This window comes from Phyllostomus hastatus, unplaced genomic scaffold (assembly GCF_019186645.2).
Source record: "Phyllostomus hastatus isolate PE091 unplaced genomic scaffold, TTU_PhHast_1.1 phas_contig_34, whole genome shotgun sequence".
NCBI classification, from domain to species: Eukaryota; Metazoa; Chordata; class Mammalia; order Chiroptera; family Phyllostomidae; genus Phyllostomus; species Phyllostomus hastatus.
This window is the reverse complement of record NW_025333857.1, coordinates 59,300,273-59,320,470: the sequence shown is the minus strand read 5'-3', so window position 1 is coordinate 59,320,470 and position 20,198 is coordinate 59,300,273. Positions and strand designations below refer to the sequence as shown.

Genomic DNA, 20,198 nt, shown 5'->3' with positions numbered 1-20,198 from the left:
TCATTTGGTTCTCAGACAACTAGTTGCTAAAGATACTGTTAAAGATAATGTTTTTACTTGTCTTTAGAACATGTGGCGGTAGTAATTTTACAGTGTTTTGTGGGTATTTTAAGGCAAAGGAGTCAATGAAAAGCATATCCTTGCAGCTCTGTAGAGATTTCTCTTCGCCATTTCTTCTTTCCAACAAAATGAAACGGCCAGAGTCAAACTATAACATGAAGTGAATAAACAATAATTCAAATACATCCTAGTCAACTTCAGAAGGAAATGTGTGAACTGTTTTCATCTACGTCTCGTGGCTCGTACTAACCTCTATCAAACGGTGCATGTTAAGCATTTCACCTTAAACCAGCTTTACAATAGTTTTACATTCTTGTTCCACAGGTTTGAATCTGGTTTTCTACAACAATTTTTAAGAGTTGGAGCATAGGTGGTTATTAAAAGTACAGATTTTAAAAAGTGCCAGGGTTTACAGACCAAGTGGCAAAGCTGCGGGAGGCAGAACCTCACGTGGTCTGGTGGTGTGACGCTGGACCCCAGGACTGCCATGCACAGGAAGGGGCCACTCCCAGATCTGGGGGTGGTTGTGTGCCTCACCCTTGTGATCACAGCTCGCACAGCGGCCCTCTCCGCTTCTTTACTTTGAAGGGCGAGGGCTCCTACACTTGGGGTTCTGTTAATCATTTCTTAACTGTCAGGGATGGAAGTACACTTTACAAACTAGAAGTGTGAGCTCAGTGACTGGGTCAAGGTGGATGAGTGGAGCCACGGCCAGGCCTCTTTGTCGGAGTCTCCCCCCACCCCTTCCATGAGGCTGGTTATCCAGTTAAGAGTCTTCTTTTTTCAAAAAGAAAAGAATATTTATTTATTTTTAGAGAACAGGGAAGAAAGGGGAAAAGAGAGGGAGAGAAATATCAATGTGTGAGATACATTAATCAGTCACCTCTCGCGTGCCCCCAACTGGGGACCTGCCCTGAACCCCAAGCATGTGCCCTGACTGGATATCGAACCGGCGACCTTTTGGTTTGCAGGCCAGCGCTCAATCCACTGAGCTCCACCAGGGCAAGAGTACTCTTCTTTCACAGGCTGCTGGAAAAGCAGGCCTGGGAGTGCCTCCAGCTCTGGAGGAATCTGGCGCCGGTCAGCGTGTGGGGTACAGCTCCGTCTACCCCGCATCTAGGTCTTCAGCAGGAACACTGTCCCAATCTTCTCCTTGGGTCTGCCTTTCCGAGCTATTGGAGCTGAGTTGAGGATGTGACCTGGGTGAGGGGCAGCCGAAGGGACCAATGGGTCTTTTCCAAATGTCTTATGGGCTAGTGCTGCTCAGGTCTGTCTGCATAGCAAACAATGAGCCCATCTCAGGCCCCACCCCAGAGTAATTAAACCAGAATCTCCGTGGGCAGGCCCCCAGCACCTGTCTTTTTAAAAAAAGTTCTCTAGGTAATTCTAACATGCAACCAGTGTCGGAAAGCCCAACTAAGCCGTAAGTCTACCTGCAGCACAGGTAGGTAAGAGGGAAGATTTCAAACATCAACACTTCACAGAATTGTTCCAGTAATTCTGATGCAAACAGAGGAACACATGAAGATTATTTTTTTAAATGTAAAATAAAAGACAGGAAACAAAAATACATTATTGCTAATGTTTTGATTGTATTCAAATTTTTATTTTTTGAACAAAAAAACTTAAGGACAATGATTTTAAATAATAAAACATGATATATTTGGATACTTTTTAAAAGACAGTTTACTAAATTTTGGACTTCTACAGTTCTGTTGTGATGCTTTCTTCAACATTTATATTATTTCTTACCATTTTATCAGCACTCTAAACTTGCTAACCAACAACAACAAAAATCACTCTGTCTGCTTAAGTGAAGCTTCACTTTAAGGAAATACTCCACTACCACATAAAACACACATACAGAACAGTCATTTTTTTAATATATTTACAAAACACAAGAAGTCTGTCCAGCCATTTCAGTTCTGTTGTTCCCTTGCCCATACTGAGCTCAGCAAGAAGCTAAGAAATAAGCAAGATTCACTTCAGCAGTGCAAAGGATGGCATCAACCAAACTTCATTAAACAAACCAACAACGTTACAAACATGGTCAGCAAAATTCAACTGGTGTGATAGTGATTTAAAAACGGACACATGGAGTGGGTCACAACTAGACTGGTTTTCACTGTGCAACTCTCCTCAGGGAACAATACTACCCATTTCACATAGGAAGGATTATGCATCAAAGCCTTTGTTCACGAAGAAGATGCCCTTCAAACAAATTCATCATAAGGCAAAGGAAAAAAAAAAGTGAGTGAAGCAGTTTGGCCCAGAGAAAAGCTTATTTTCTAATGTGTATACACGGTATATACACATTTATAGATATATTACAATTTAACCCATGTAAATAGTCATTCAACAGTTCAATGAATTGGCTCATTGGCTCAGTGCAGTGAAAAAGTGTTCATTTTCTATAAATATGTAGTTATTGCTAATATGCTACACACTATGGTCGGAGGTGGAAACGGTAGGAACTCAGAATGAAAGCTGCCATATTGCCAGGGTCAGCCCGCAGCCGGCATTCGTGTGGACAACATGCCATCCAATCCTAAAGGGAAAGCAAAAGTTCCACTACAAAAGAAAGAAAGAAGAAAGAAAAAGAAAAAGAAAGGCTTATGCACTGTCCCTTACATATTTACCTATTTTTTAAAAAAACATAAAACAAGTCCAGTTCACCACAAGTGAAGCACAACCTGACGAGCAAGGGCAGGGCGCGACGGGGAGAGAAGAGTGCGGCGCGGCATGCATTTACAAGCAGCGCGGATCTAGTCTGTTTTGTCATACAAACTGGAATACAAAAACCCAATTTAAATAAGACTAGACTAAACGTAATCGTAAAAAACAAAAACAAAAACACCAACCAAAAGAACAAACAAAAAACGCCCCCCCACACACAGTAGACTTAGTTTGATACCGATTATTTTTAAGAGTAAAACTCCTCCTGTCCCCTCTTAATACCCTACTGCAATTTATTTATTGGTGGCTAGAATATTTACTTACTTAAAAAAGATATTAAATACCTGTATCATGAAATTACATTCTTTTTAACAATAAGACATACTGTGTATAAGAAAATAGCTCATGTGTGAAATGTGTCTGAAATGCATTTTTCTTCACAACTATCAAAACATCCACTCACACTAAAACAAAACCACCCCAACCCCCCGCCCCCCTCAAAAAAAAAAAAAAAAGTTAAGGAAAGACAGGGTGGGTCGGGTGAGGAGCAGGGAAGGAAAGGTTTACCAGCACAGTGATTAACAATGGTTCAAGACAGAACCGACGAGAGTTGGTCAGGAAGAAGCCTTCATACATGGCTATGATTAAAAACCAAACTCAACCCCTTTGGGTTCACCGCAGTGAGACCAAAAAAATCTCCCTCACAGATTCACAGAAACACTAGACTCCGGCTCTTTTGTTATTATTATTATTTTTAAAGTTTTTCCGTTTGTTTTTGCAAGGCCTAGCTACCTTGTTACAATGTGTGTCTGCTCTGCAACAACTACAAGAGGTAGGCATAAAGCATGAAAAAGTTTCCCAGTTAGTACCTCACCAGGGGTTGTCCACTGCGTACGACCGTTCGCTTTAGACGGGAGCAGTGATTGCCATCTAGTCTTTCCCGCACCCTCAAACGAAGCTGCTGCCATCCCATAATGTCCTAAAAGAGTGTACTCACAAATAAGAAACTTTCTCTACTGAAGGATACTGTCAGTGTTTGTTGCAGAGCACGCATATATATATATACACATATATGTATACATGCGTACATACCCACACATATACATATATATATTTATTTTAAAAAAACAACAACAAAAAAAACCAAACCCAGGTTCCTAGAACCAATTCTTTTGATTCTCTACTTCCACAAAATAAAGTATACCATTTGGCCAAGACTACAGATGTGTGTTTCGTTTCTTTTTTTTTTTTTTCTTTTTTTCACAGATGCAAGCGCCATGCAAAATAAATTAAAGAACAGATACCAACACGTACACGTGATAAAACTACTGAAGGTAGGTCTTTAAAAGCATTTATATAAACATGATTCGTAATACTTCTCCTGCTGCCCGGGCCCACAGTCACAAAGCTGTAGTCATACGTCCAGGATCTCCTCGGCTGTGCCCCCACAGCGCAGCCTGTAGCGCCCAGTTCTCCAGCTTATCGTAGGGTCCCATAATGCTGACAAAAAAATGTATATTGTCATAGATTCACGGATGAACCAAGCCACGGCATAATCCAGTTTTGAAAAACACAGTGTGCCACCCTAGGAATTAAAAAAAAAAAAGAAAGAAAGAAAGAAAAGAATTCATTTATTATTAGGCCGAAGACACAGTTGAAAAATAAAAAAATTTTTTTATTCATTCTTTCAAGTACACTACATGAATTCAAGTCTGTTTCTTTAGATAATTTAACTATCATGCTATATTATACTGGCAAAGAAAATGTTAATTATGAATAGATGAAAAGCATTAAAAATTGCTAGCCTAATATATTCTGAGTTTGAATACTTTTTCATTCGCTTACCACCCTTTTTTCTGGAGTCTTAATAAAAGTGACTGTAAAACCAACTAAAAGTTGAAAATCAAGTTAGGTTTTGCGTCCACATTCCACTAACCAAAGGAATGTTTAAACCTGATATTAACCTTCAATGGGAAGCTAAAGAACGGCTCAGGTCGATTTTCCTTCGACCTTTTCGAAATTAAAAGCTGTAGATCCACCAAGGGACTGCCAACCTTTTCATGCCTAGCCACATACCTGGACACCCCTGAGTTGAATGTAGTCAAATATAAACCACGCCAGGCAGTGACACATGAAAAATACCATGATATCCCATCGGAACACATGGTGGGCTGCCCATCCAATGATTAAACTGGCAACGAAGCATTCTGAAATTGGCTCACAAATTATTGTAGCAGGAAGCATGTTGATTCGTAATTTGGTCCACCTTAAAAAAAAAAAAAAGACTTTCTTTAAACAACAGCCTGGTTATAAAAACTAACCAATTTTTCCCCAAAATGATCAGTTCTTTACCCTGTTATATAAAGGCTTGCCTCTTTAAAGGGTATTTAAGGCATCTCTCTTCTATTTTTATTCAGAAAGTCAAGGGAAAAAGTCTAGAAATTTCATTTGTATGGTCTATATGCTGATGAATAAAGATGATAAAATTCAAAGTGCAGAAAATGAGAAAACACAGAGATGAGCATTTTAAAAAAATCAAAGTCTCAAAATCGCTTTTTTGAATGCTTTCACTGTTAGTAAAGAAGCTAAACTTTCTTTTTGGGAACTGAACAAAATCTGACTTTCAGATTTTTTTTTTAAACCAAGTTATACCACATAAAAAATGCTCCCCTTCCCTTTTCTTTTCAACGAAGTATGAAAAGAAGCAAGCTGCTGACTCACCTGATCATTCTGGACTGAAACTGAGAGATGGAGTATGAGCCAGAGTTCTGCATGGCAACTTGCGTGGACATCGCAAACTTCCAACCTCTGAAAATGACGACATTATATAATGAGCTGTGGTGGTGCACCCGTGCAAGTGAGACTGGTTACAAATTCACTCCTCGCTGTGAAGAGCAATCAGGGTGGGCCGCGTCCTCAGGGTGAGCACCCGACTTAGGGTACATCATGCTTATGGAGGCTCCAGCAACTCTGGAGGCCTCTGACAGGAGCATTTAAGAGAGGTGGGAAGAAACTACAGCCCCTCAGTTTACCATTTAAGGAACTTAAAATACTGGTATTCTCAAAGTCCTCACAATGGAATGGGTTCTGTATTTAATCATTTAGTCTCTGTCATCACTACTAACCCCAAAAAAGGAGCAGGGCAATATGTATGAGTATTCAACAAGAAATGTAGTAACAAAAAGTGACATGACGTAAATCTTCGCACTACAGAAACACTATGAAACCATAAACCGCATGAATGCCACTCTCGAGAGTATTTTAAAAACATACTTCAATTGTTAAAATCACATCTTTAGTAAATCATCACACAAGGCGAGCGAACACTATGGTTTTGTGGTGGAGAAATGTTAAGTCAATCGTGTGAACCTTTAGGTGGCCTCTTAGCAATCCCCCAAATAATCTGAAAATTTCTTTACATTTTCACCTACTGGCTTATTTACACCCATAATGCACATTCACAATCACAGAGATGCTTCCGTTGAATCACTTCAGACCACACTGATCTGATGAGTGTTGTGAAGTGGCACATTTACTTGCTTCATTAGCATAACATGATCTACGGACAATGAATAGAAATTACTTCCTAAAAATATTAACCTATTCTGTATTCACTGGCAAAAATAAAATAAGAAAGTCCTTAACTCATGGGCTTAACAAACAGAATAAACCAATCAAAGTTAGGTACTAAACATACAGTAGCCTAATGTAATTTAGTTTTCTTACCGGTCAGCTATCGCTTTGGCCATAAAGTAATCTTCAGCAATGTATTGAGCAAAAGCTATAAGCCCTCCTGCTTGATCTAACACATCCTTTCTCATTAAACAAGACATTCCTGTCACACATTTGAAACCAGTTACATTGGCAGAGATATAGGACCTCGGATGAGAAGTTCCAAAATATACCTGCCAAAAAACAAAAAACAAAACCCCAAAACATATGTATTATACAGTTAGAATTTCAGGTCTGATCTATACAGTAAGAATTTAGGTGTTTATAAACTCTTATTCCTAATGAATTTAAGTATGATGGAGTGAAAATCTTATTTATCTTACATAAACTGCCTGAATAAAAATTGGAACACAATAGTGTTTACATGTACCAGGCAGTCAGTGATCCATTTGGTTGACTACTCTTTTTTTTTTTTTAAGATTTTATTTATTTATTTTTAGGGTGGGAAGGGAGGGAGAGAGAGAGAGGGAGAGGGAGAGGGAGAGGGAGAGGGAGAGGGAGAGAGAGGGAGAGAGGGAGAGGGAGAGGGAGAGAGAGAGAGAGAGAGAGAGAGAGAGAGAGAGAGAGAAACATCAATGTGCGGTTGCTGGGGGTTATGGCCTGCAACCCAGGAATGTACCCTAGCTGGGAATCGAACCTGGGACACTTTGGTTCCCAGCCCGTGCTCAATCCACTGAGCTACGCCAGCCAGGGACTACTCTTGTTATTATCCTATTATTACTTCCAGGAAAAAGAATATTCTATTTAAAAATAAATATTATCTTCCCTCAAACTGCAAGATTCAAATATTTATCCAAATAAACCTTAATTTAGATATAAAATAAGACAGGTAAAATATCACTCATTGTCACATAGAATATTAACAAATATTTAACATCCTGCTTTCATAATGTTCATGTGTCTGTGTGTGTATGTGTACATATATGTGCACACATACACATATAAACACCACCTATAGTTATGTCAACTCAAAGGACAATCATGTTTCTTAACTCCTCTTCTTGTATCCTTTCGTAGCTGGCTATTTCCTGTCCCTGATCGCTGAGCTTTTTCTCAGTTGGGATTGTGTCTCCCATTTTACTGCCCTTCCGCTAGACATGCTTTGAAGTCATGAGACAGGCAAGCTGCTACATTAATGGTAGAATAAAATGGTCATCGCCCTCATTATTAGACATAAAACCCTATTTACTATTTGCATCTTAGATATGCTTGCTGCCTTTTCCAATTAGCTTGAGATAGAAAGCAGTGATCTTTCTCAATGGCAAGAGTTATACGCACAGCATGGAGTAAGAGAATTACCAGAGAAATTAAGAAGGTGATTCTTGCTGCCTACCCCATCTCCAGACTATAATGAAGCCCTTTACGGCACTGAATTGAGCCACACTTCTCAGACCAGAAACACACATCTTAAGCAGTTATTAAGTGAGGCCTGAGAAATGAGGTGGAACTAGCGACTTGCTGGAGGCCCCAAAGACCTCTTTACCGAACAGAGTAATTGCGCTGGCCTATTTCCATTCATTCTGAGTATGGGAGATTAAACCTAAACTATGGGGGTGGGTGCAATACGGGAGATGCTTATCACTGACATATAAGTCAATCTGGATATTGCTAAAACAAAAACCCAAGGTGGCATACAAGAATTAAAAGTGTTTTATTTTAAAGTAACTACCCAGAATCTCCTTGACTAAACAGTCTGATTAGCTGTCCACAATGCCATCCCAACGCTCAGAATGGTCAAGCTCCTGGGCGATTAGGAATCTGCCAACAAGAATATTGTTTACGATCGCCACACTCACCTGTTCCAAGGTCGCGGCAAAGCCCTGTCTGTCTGCTACATAAGGCAGCCCGTGGACCAGGCCTACCTTCTCTGTCATTTGGTTGACCATGTCAGTGAGGGTGTCTGGGAGCACTACATAAAGACGACAAAAAGGTGGCAAGGGAGAGAAAGAAAAAAATTCTTGTTTGTGAAATGCCCACTAACGTACAATAGAGTTTATGAGTTATTAAATTATTTTAAAAAATTAAATTCTTTTTTACATTGGGATCTAATTAAGTAAATCTTGATCACACGTCTCTGAGCAGAATACACAACTTCAGAAAGGTATAATTTACGATAAGGTAATTCACCTTGTACACGTTGAGGCCAGCATGTACCTAATGTGGAGCAAGGGCAGGATATACCCTGAAAACCTTACTGCCCACCTTTCGGACTCTCCAAATGGAGTATCAGACAAAGTGTCCCAGTCAGAGCTGCAGGGCCAGAGGTCAAAGGACCTCAGCTCTTTAGCCATCTCCTCCATTCTCCACCTCAGGACACAAGTCTGCATTTTCTTGGAGGGTATGAGAGATCCTGTCTTGTAAAACTGCTAACAGGAATGGAATAGGACTATATCCGACACAGATTTGTGCACTGAAAACGTAACAAATCCACGATAATACATAACTTTAGACAGCAAATGTGATGAACGTAATCTCTGATGGAGAAGTAATGATCCTGACTAATTAGGAGTGCCACACTTCTATCAATTTTCAAATCTGTGTTTTCAGTCAATAAAAAATGTAAATCATTGTCCTGCTTTCAAAGAGCAAACATCTCATAGTTTACATGACTTCATTTTTGTTTCCTTCAAGTCTTTAAGAAATAAATCTGTTATTGAAAAATGTGTTGGGACCTTAAAGATGCACGTTCTATTGAGTGGTTCTGAATGCGGCCGCCCAGGGGGACACCCGGCACCATCTAGCAATATTTCTGGTTGTCACTCAGGGTGCATGCGCACCCTGCAGTGTGTGCTATACATCTGGCAGGACCACCTCAACAACGAAGGACTATCCAACCCACAATGTCAGCAGCACTGGGGTTGAGAAACTTGAGCTAGTAACAATATATAATAGAATATTACAGAGCACTGAAGTAACTAAGTATAAACACTTAAAAACACCTATTGAAGTTTAAGTTCATAAAAGGCTTCGTGTTAGAATCATCTAAGTAAAAAGCCATAAATGTATTCTAGTCGAATGCTTACCTCCTAATTTCTGTCCCTTCCTATGAGATAGTGTGTGTGCCACAAACAGGTTGAAATAAAAGGTAAGTGTCACATAAACAAGAAAAAACTTACACCTTGGAAATAGCTTACAGAATGTACAATGGACCATGACTATATATTTTTTTAGTGGTCGGAATTTTCTCTTCAAAATGAATACATTTTCATACACATAACGTCTAGGTTAGCATAAAAGTCAAAATCTTAGTATACTTGACATATTACCATGAAATAATGATGAAGTGCATTATTTCATTAGGCAAACAAAAAGGACTGATAACATTTATTTTCATACTGCTTTTAGCATTTTATCAAGTGAATAGTTTTATAAGATAAATAAGAAAAACCTCACCTCTTATTCCGCTATCACAAATCCAGATGAGATCATATTTTGCAACTTCATATCCTGGCATTAGATTATTAATTTTGGGATTAATGCCAACCTTTTTGCCACCTAAAATTTTAAAGGTACATCAGTGAAAAATTCACACAACGCTGAAAATATTTGCTAGTATACAGATACATGGTACAGATGTGAGATGTACTTGCACATTTAATAACTGAAATGAACATACTTTAACATTATGGTTTACATTCCTTATTATTCACAAAGATATATTTAGGAAAACTATCTCATTGTCAAAAGAGAATTATATCATTTATCTTTAAAAATGTATTAGGTTCAGTTTTCTAATTCTTAAGTTTTTGTATGAAGAGTCAGCATAAATCAACATTTAATGGAAAATATACGTCCACCTAAATCTTTAGAATAAGCCGCCAAGCTTTTGGAGAAATACTCTTTTTTGAAGCAAAATAAAAGTGAATTCTATGGCTAACTACCAATTACAGTGAATGAGATGCAGAAAAGGCCACAACTATTAAAGAAGCAGAAACAATAGAGTCATATCTGATTGATGAGTTATACCCAGAATTTGGGATTATTTTCTTTACTTGTTAACACCAGGAATGAAAAAAATCCCCTTGTTTTCATAACTCAAGGATTCTCATAAGGATATGACACCTTCTGCTACTCCAACACACATGCACGAAGTGAACATGCTGATAACTTCAGTGGGTGGCTCACACCTTTGTCTGCAGTGTAAAGCAAAAATTACTGCCACCTACCACTATTAAAGCAAAATAGTTACTGTAGAGTTTGTAACTCACCTATAAACAACCTGGCATCAACATTTGGATATTTTCCAAGAAGCTTCTTACATACATCAATGGCTGGATCGTCATGGTCTTGTACACAAAGGAGCACTTCATACTAGCCAAAGAACACATTACATGTAAATTAACCTCATTTACAAAAATAAACACCTGTTAGTCTTTACTGACTGATCAAAAAGCATTAAGGTTCTGGCTAAAATGGCTCAGCGGGCTGGAGCACCATCCTGTAAATTGAAAGGCTGCAGGTTCGATTCCTGGTCAGGGCCCATGTCTGGGTTGCGGGTTTTATACCCAGTCAAGGTATGTGTGAGAGGCAACCAATCGATTTTTCTCTCTCATGCCAATGTTTCTCTCCCTCTCTCCCTCCCCCATCAAAAAAAAAAAAGCATTAAGAAAAAGAAGCAATTGTGCACAAAAAGTTTAAAAGTTAAGAGAATACGAATAATGGATGCAAACACTTGATCTCAAGCTTCTCTATGCCCTTCATCACTGCAGGCTTACTAAGTGTTCACACAGTGCCCGGCAGTGTAAAAAGCAACGTGGAAAGCAAAATAAACACATCCTCTGTTCCCTAGGACCTTGTCTCTGAACTTACTATTTCATGAACATGCAATAAATTACATATTGAATCCCAATATGATAAATTTGAAGGGCTTTGCTAAACTCTTCACTTGAAAAAGACAAAGTGAGATTAGATTTTTTTTTCTGTTGTACAGTAATTTTGGGAAATAGAACTGGATTTGATTCAAAATGTGTCATCTGGAAAAGCATACTTAGCCTTTTAACTATGCAAATACTCAGGATATATGAAAATATCAGGATACATATATATGTTTGTGTACACATACACACATGGGTTTATATATGTATACATATATACACGTGTGTGTATACACATATGGGTGTGTGTATGTTTTTTTGCCCAGTGCTATGTTTACTCTTTGATAGTAAAAAAAAAGTCCTTTCTCAGCACTTAACTGGCGATGTCCAAGTTACCCCGGCACATTTATTATACTTTAAAAAGAGTCTAGGACTGGACCCCAGGCTTATACTTTTGAATTCAATCTCTGGGGTGACTTTGACATGTAACCAGGTTTACAACATGTTGAGCTCTAAGTTACATTTAGTAAACTAAATTATTAAAAAATGTTTGCTTTCACATACAAAGATGCTACTTTGGTATTTTGTGGATATGTATCCTAAGCAGCATTTTTTTTTCAAAAGTGATAAATTCATGCTGACTCAGTCAGGGACAAATTTCCTACTAACCCTCTTTCTAAAACAGGTTGGACATTTTTAAGCCAAAGAGGGAGGTTAATTATTTCAATGGAAAAATAACACAGCTACGTGCTGTAAAAAATAAAGAGCTAAGGACACAACGTTTAAAGTGTCCAACATGCAGGTGGGGACTAACCTGGGGAAAGGGAAGGTCTATTTTATTTACTTCCATTGATAAGCAAACACAAATGATAAGTGGAAATAAAATGTTTACATTGCCCTTGAGCACAATAATTACTGTTTCCCTAATATATCGTGTCTCCGCAAAAACTGGCAATTTAGAAATTAGTGATTTGAGCATAAAAAGAGGATGAAGGTCCACGAAGACAATGAGTTAAGTTTTTTTTCAAGTGAAGAAAATGTTTTCTTGTATTCAACCCAAGTTTCTACCTTTACCACTGACCAACCAAACTGCCATTCCAGAGGTATAGAGACCAACTTCACAGCTACCAAGTTTCCCGAGACAAGATGAAAACCTGACAAATGGAAGGGCCCCACTCCTGCCGCACCCCTGAAATCTCCCAAAGGGCTGACTCTGAGTCCTATAAAGTGTCAGCTCTCATCCCAACTTGACTTTTACAACAATGTTTGGGTGAGCAGCCAAAAGGCATTGACCTTAACAGTGCAGATTAGAAAGGTTAAGTGACTTTCTGAAGGGTAAGAGTAACAACTCGCTTTCCTACTAGAGTGAGCGGCTCAGCCAGGCTTGCTCTGAAGAGTTCCTAGTCTTTCCAAACGTAGCAGTTTCTTTGGTGTTTTTATAATTTATCCTGTTTTGCAGGTATGAGTGAATATAGTGAAGGAAAATGTTTATAGGCAATACAATCCTATAAAACAATTAAAAAGCTAATCTTAGCCTTTTTCCATAGCAGAAAACTGTAAAATGTGGTACTAGAAACATACTCAACAGAAAGGAAAAAAGTTATATGAGGTTATGAGGTTAAAATGAAGTTATATGAGGTTAAAATTTTTGAGAAGTATATTGTGTTAATATAAGTAAGGGAATATGTATAGTTTACCTTTATTTAACTTCAAGGTTTTTATTTTTACTGATTACACCCCTTAAACTTAACTTCAAATAAAAAATACTTCTGATTAGCCTTGGTGCAGACAAAACTCAATACATATTACCAAAAAAATATTCAGACTTGTATTATATAACACACAACTTTCATTTACTTGTTTGTGATATTGAAAATCATACCAAATACTATATAGCATTTCAAGTGTTTTCTAAAGTATTAGATTGCAACTGGGAATCTTCATTTTTCAGCTTTGACAATCATACTGACAATCATGCCTGTGTCATCACAGTTTGAGGAAACATTTTATTTGCTAAGACTCTCTCTCTGTATTTGAATAGTTAAATCACTCCAACTATACTACAATTGGTGAAACACAGATACTAAGATGGTTAAAGACTTCTTCAGCTAAAACAAAAATAACTTTTCAGATGTTTTATACTATCTAAAGGATCAAGCACAAATACATATGTTCAAAAATACAGTGTCCATGAAAAGTATTACACTTTATAAGTATCTCAGGAAAACAACATATACTTCGTAAACCTGAAAGGGATGTGTGGTGTAGTCAGCCCCACTGTGAATGGGGACAGCACGAACACACAAGATCTAGAGATGAACCTCGTGGCACTGAAGGGGAGACGGCTGGCCTCCGTCAAATCTTTGTCCACACGGACCAAGTTTCCATCTATTTTCCACACGGTGAGAAGACTAAAAGGCTCAGAACAAGAGAGGGGAGGCACAGAAAACCCACAACCTGTGACTCAGCCCTTTGATATTTAAGAATTGAATATCAGAAACGGAAACAATCATGAATGTTACATTTTTGGTTTTGAATAAAAAGTAGTATTAATAAAAACATTAGGTTTAGATGTATAAATAATATCAGAAAAAATTCCTCATTGATTCAATCCTATAGATATTAGGAATATAAAGTTTTTGCTGTAGTAAACAACAAAATATCCTCTTGAAGTAGAAAGATATTTTACTATATTAATCAATTACATTGCATGTTGAGTAGGAATAACTAATTATTTGTAAATAACTAAGCATCATGTTCACAGAAAAATCTTAGGATGGCATTTCGGTTACAGTAGAACATAGATTCTGTCTGTGACAAAATGGACTTAGGCCCTGAATGCCTAGAACATTCTCTGGCACAGAGGAGGCGATGAACGTACTTGTTAAGTGAAGGCACTGATCCTGGGGTGCTTCTGAGTGAAAGACAGATGCCAGGCAGGAAATGTTTTATAAGAAAGCTGCTCTGAATTTAAAGTTTAAACAATATTAAACACTTCCCTACTTTTAAGAACTAGGTAGTTTATATAGTTCTTGAAATTTATTTGAAAAACCCCTCATCTTTCTTAGAAGTTTTATTACATGTATTAGACTTCATCTTTTGGTGATTAATTTTGTTCTTTAATCCTTCGTTGGAAAACTATTCGGTTAAAAAAAAAAATTTCCTCTTAAGGATAGCAACACCGCTGGCAATAACAAATTCAAACACACACTGGACTTGTAATGTTTTAAACCAATTCTGTATTTGCAAAAAAAATAAAAATTAAAAATTAAAATGACCATAGCCTCGCTCTGTTAATAACTCTCTGATCATTAATTTTAAAATTCTTCCCATGGCCAGAACCCGCTGAAGTGGGGCCATCGAGCCCTGTCGGAGGCAGGCCGCTTGCTGCATTTCCCGACTGCTGCTGAGTCTCTCCCAAATGCCTCCTAGGCTGATCCCAAACAAGTGCTCAAGTTCAAGAGAAATGAACTGTGTCACTTTTTCATTCTTGTATTTTTTCCAAGGAATAGTTTTTTCATCAAGGAATATGTATCTATCAACAGTAGGTAGATTTATAAGATATTTAAATCCCAGAAATCTTTCAAGGCAATTCGTATAGTAATGATCTCGCTGAAATTCAAACCTAGAAATCCAGAATACCAGTAGTAAATCTTGCTCATGTCCAAAGTTAAATAAAATTTTAGAATTTTAACCTATGTTCTATGTTTAATCTATGTTCCCAAATGGCCTATAAAGTTCCAAATCAAATAATGGAGGAAAAAAGTTATGCCCAGAATGAAAACGTTTCCACACTTTTGTAAAGCAGTGTTCACATGTGACAAAAATACAAACACTGAAAGTGCACTGGGACTGCTGGCAACACAGGAATGTTCACTTCACGACTACGTGCCTCCTTGGTGTCATACGGGAGTCATCTGTTTACACTCAGATCTGCAATGTTTCAGTGGTTTAACTTCAGTCTCTTGTGGAACATTTGCATTTGGCAAAGCATGCAAATTATTTGGCAAAATACATTGTATTTGGTTGTTTTTCTTTTTTTGAAAGCAAATAAGCCCTGACTGGTGTGGCTCAGTGGGTTGGGCACTGTCCCACAAACCAAGAGGTCCCTGGTTCGATTCCCGGTCAGGACACATGCCCGGGTTGTGGGACAGGACCCCAGTTAGGGGTGTGTGAGAGGCAACTGATTGATATTTCTCTCCCACATTGCTGTTTCTAGCCCTCTCTTTCTCCCTCCCTTCCCCTCTCTCTAAAAATAAATAAAATCTTAAAATAAGAAAAAAAAAAAACGAATGAAATGCTGTGAGACCAAAATTTTCCTTTAGATTGCAGGTACTTTGCACTTTTCCTCTGCTTTCTAAATTTTCTATTTACACAGCTAACAATATTTTTACAACTAGAAAATAAAATTGTGATCTAAAAAGGAATAAAAACAACAGTATATTGCATATACTGTTAATCATTTTATAAAGGTGTCAAAATAGCTTTCTCCTAAACCAAGTTAAATGCCTTGATGACATAATTTAAGTGGAAAAAGAACTATGAAAACCAGGGCTTAGATAACCCTAAATTGTAATTAAAAATAAATTCAGAGCAAGAAAGCAATTATTGATTCATCCCAAATGTTCATAATTAATGGCTCCGTGTGTTCCTGGAGTTATTTTTAAAAACTCTTTCTACAATTAAAACCCACACTAGCTTCTGCAGCCACTTAAATTCCATAACTATCATCTCACCAGAGTTGCAACATAAAAACTCCATAATTAGATTTTAAAAGAGGTTTAGTGGGAAAAGGGGAAAGAGTAAGATGATAGTTAAAAACTGAAAATTGAAATGTGAGTTTAAGTGTCACAAGGATAAATTCACATGATTTTTAGCTATGCTCTGAGATTTATTCATAACCAGTGAAAATACTCTTTCATTCATAAAAATAAATTCTCCTTTGCATTTGCTTATATAATATGGGGCTTGAAAAACTCCCATTTATCTTATTGTAAAACTTATTTGACAGCTAATTTTATTTTTAGAATTCTTCCTGAATTATAAAAGGCCAATTTTTACATTTTCAGTCTGAAAAAAGATCAAGTACAGCTCAGCCATAAAAGAAGGTAAAATGCTGCCATTGGCAAAAACATGGATGGACCTTGAGAGCATTATGCTTTCTGAAATAGGTCAGACGGAAAAGGACAAGAACATATGATTTCACCCATCTGTGGATGTAAAACAAAAAGCAACAAATGAACAAGCAAACTCATAGACACAGTCAATAATATGGTGGTTACCAGAAGGGAAGACTGCTGGGGAGAGGATGAAGAGGGTAAGGAGGGTCAATTGTATGGTGGCAGAAGGAAACTAGACTTTAGGTGGTGAGCGCACAATGGAATATACGGATGGCAGCATTACAAAGTCACACACCTGAAACTTATATACTGTTATTAACAATGTTACCCCCAAAATGTAATTAAAAAAAAACACATACCAAAACCAAAAATTAAGTCAAGTACATATCTTCTTTTTAAAAAATTATACATTTAATTTATTGGATAGATTAATATACACATATAATTCAGGCCACTAAAATGATTCACTATATATTCACACACACACAAACTAGAAGAAAAAAAATTTTTTTTTGCTTCAAATTAGCTTAAATACCTAGACTCCAAACTTTGAAAGTGGTAACACTAAAAAAAAATAACTAAATAACATTCAAGTCTACATACTTAATAAGAGCTGCGTTAAGGCTGTCACGTCTACGTCTTTTCTGTTCTTTTCATTAGTGCGACCGAGAAAAATGAGGGTTAGAAGAGAAAAAATAAGAGCATGAAAACCAGCCACCATGAGAAGTGCAGTCTGTATGTGTCACCTTCCTTCTCACTACTTGGGCTCCACTGCCCTAAAGAAATAAAAAAAAGCAGAGTCTCCAAGTGGCAAAAACTATGGAGAAATTGAGGCCATAAAGGTGAAAATTAAAGCAAGGGAGTAGAGTCCACAGAGAGAAAATTAAACTAGACTAAGAATCAAGCAAGTAGAAACTTGAAGAAACATCCCTCTCATAAGTAATTTACCACCACCAGAAAGCACTTTCAAAATCAATGTCTCAAATGGGCAATTTAAAAAACTGCAAGAAAAAACTAACTAAAAAAAACCCAAGGAATATTAATTTCTCCTAAGAAACTAAAGGGAAGAGATAAAAAGAACGCACCCATCCAGGAAGTTCCCCAGTGAAGGAAGCACACTGAGTGTACAGATATACAGATCATACAGATGAATGACACCAGCAATGCAATTAGACATTAAAACCAGGAAAAAAAAAATAAATGGAAAACTAGGTATAATGAAGCCCCGACTTTACCACTGTCACCTATTCTTGGCTCAAAGCCAGATTTTCAAGGGGACTTTTGATGAGTTCAAACTGTCCTGCACCCCGTTTCAAACCGAGGAGCCCTGCTCTCCCACTCTCACCTCCTCCTCTTCCTGCCGCTCACATGGGACTCTCACGGGACAAGACTTTATCCTTAACACTGAGTCCCAGGAGGTCTACTCGGGGATCTCTCATTCAGAGAGACACACAGGAAGTTAGAAAAGAAATTCATACCCCTCCCACATCCCATTTCTGTCCTGCGGCAACTGCTACTACGGCATAAACTTTGGGGTTGACGTCATCGTGAATTCTTCATACCTTCAGGTTACACAGTGTCAAAGTGCCTCTTTAAGTATTTACCATGACAGAGAGCGTGTGCGCACGCGCCAGGCAGTCTAGCCCATTTCTAATGAGGACAACACTGTACTTACTTTGGGGTAATCCAATTCAAAGAATGTTTCCAGGTTGTTGATGAGGTTGGGATCCACTCCTTTCAGTGGTTTCAGAAGAGACACACCTGGGAGCTTGCTATACGGCTGTTTGTCTGTTGCCTTCTTGTTGAGGTGCAATCGCCTAGAAGCAAAGGTTGCATACATTATTTCTGGAGACTCTCTTAGTGCCCAATCTGTATCATAGGTACCAGGTTATCAAGAACTGCCAAATTTTAAGTTAAATTATTTTTTCATGGGCATTCTCTTCTAAGGATATCTGAAAATGAAAGCAAGTACAGAACCAGGGAAGCTTCCAGTTTGGGAAAAGCAGAACTAAGCGGGAGGAATAGTCCAGTGAAGGTGGGAGCTGCAGACCGTTGTCCACTGCTGTCCTCTCAGAGCCTAGATCTACGCCGGGCACAGACATTCGATAAACACGTGGTGAGAAACGAACAACAGCGTGAGCCCGCCAACACACTGCTCTTCCTCCCACACTGCCATCAAACTGGCCAAAGAACATACAAATAGTGTGTGTGGGGGTGGGGGGGATCCCCATCTACACCATGGAAATATGGAAGGGTAACCAGAATAAAAACTGGAAAATTGGTATAACAAACAGTCCGGATATCACAACTGGAGGAAGCACCAAGCCACCCATGTGGCAAGAAAGAAAACGGGACAACTAGCAGGACTCCCAATAGTCACAAGCTCCAAATGGCAGGGGTGGGTCAGCGGGAGGTTGAAATAAGAAAAACAAAATCTCAGGGGTGAGAAAAACGGGCACTCATGACACTGGAAAACACACCAGTGGCACCAGTTCACAGAGATGTTGGTCCACCCCAAGGGTGTTGTTGCACTGGGCTCCCAAGGAGGGCAGTCATGCCTTTAGCAAAGAGAATGTGCCCCAGGGAAACACCAGGCTGTCACAAGAAAGAAATGACAGGCCGCTCAGCAGAGTGGTGGGGTGTCTAAAGGAGGTCACCAAAGGCTGCCTCCTTCCTTCTCAGAAGCAAGTCTCCACACCCTCCGCAGAGGCTGGAACAATCATGGGCCACCTGCAAGCGCTCTCATGACACACAGTCATTCACATTTTAATGTCCCTGCAATCAACGGCATTCTACAATTGCTGGCAGCCAGATGGCAGTCCTAACTTAACAGCATGAAAACCAACCAACGAGACCCCCTAGACAATCAAGAAAACACCAGCATGAATGCATCTGAGGTTTGATGAAATGCACTATTCATCCATGAATAAATCCTGGAAGTACACCAGTACTACTGCCCAGAGCCACCAGCCACTGGCAGAGATGTACCATAGTAAACGCCTAATGTTTCAGGTAAGGCCAAACAAGCATCTTTACAGAAAAAAAACAGGTTCCCATCCATGGAAAAAACTTTAAACCAACGAGAAATTTAAAAGACGGTGTATCGATTTCATATCCACAACACCAAATGCCAACCATGGAGCACCGCTCGCAGCAGGGCTGCTCAGTGAGGGCCCACCCACGAGGTGCTTTTTACTGGTCTGCGAGGAGAAGACAGAGAGAGAAAGCATTTAGGAACTTTCATAGCAATCTGTCACTGCCAGGCCATCCAAGCACGTAATCAGTGATTTATTTTTACTGTGGTTTACCAAAGTATCAGTCCATGACAGATTGGAACATTTTAAAGAAGTGACTCTTTGTCACAGACAGGCTGGAAAATACTGATCTACAGAGTTGATCAAGAGGGCGGGACAGAGGTTAATGCATGATCTAAAACTTATACAGCCACAAAAATGACCAGTATTCCATGTCTAACACAGTAGTAGACCAGATGTTAGAGAAACCAAGCCCATGCAGAACCTCCAGATAGCTGGGGGAAGGAAGTCATATTATATATTTAGCTGACTGAACTGGTAGTATAGCCATCACTTGGTTCAAATCACAAAAAATATGAAGAAATTCATAAGTCTTCCCGTCGCTCTGGTTCCCCATCTGCCTCATTCCTATCACCACCTCTGCAGCACTGTTAGTGTCTTGTTTATGCTTCCAGAGGTTTTCTTAATACATATACACGCCAACACACACACACCTATATACAAATCCTTATATAATATCTATACTTTCCTCTTTTTAAATA

At 38.6% G+C, this 20,198-nt stretch overlaps 1 protein-coding gene across 1 annotated transcript in view; it reads right to left on the bottom strand.

The window, feature by feature from the left end:
• Positions 1-1,644: 1,644 nt before the first annotated feature.
• The window catches only part of UGCG (UDP-glucose ceramide glucosyltransferase), a 36,318-nt gene continuing 17,764 nt past the window's right edge, over positions 1,645-20,198 (bottom strand). The window contains exons 2-9 of the mRNA XM_045840598.1: positions 18,078-18,219; positions 10,677-10,779; positions 9,862-9,963; positions 8,265-8,377; positions 6,463-6,641; positions 5,458-5,544; positions 4,813-5,002; positions 1,645-4,321 (exon numbers count right to left, since the gene is read on the bottom strand). Coding sequence (XP_045696554.1) covers positions 4,151-4,321; positions 4,813-5,002; positions 5,458-5,544; positions 6,463-6,641; positions 8,265-8,377; positions 9,862-9,963; positions 10,677-10,779; positions 18,078-18,219 — 1,087 coding nt within the window. The 3' untranslated portion in view covers positions 1,645-4,150. The remainder of the gene's footprint in view (positions 4,322-4,812; positions 5,003-5,457; positions 5,545-6,462; positions 6,642-8,264; positions 8,378-9,861; positions 9,964-10,676; positions 10,780-18,077; positions 18,220-20,198) is intronic.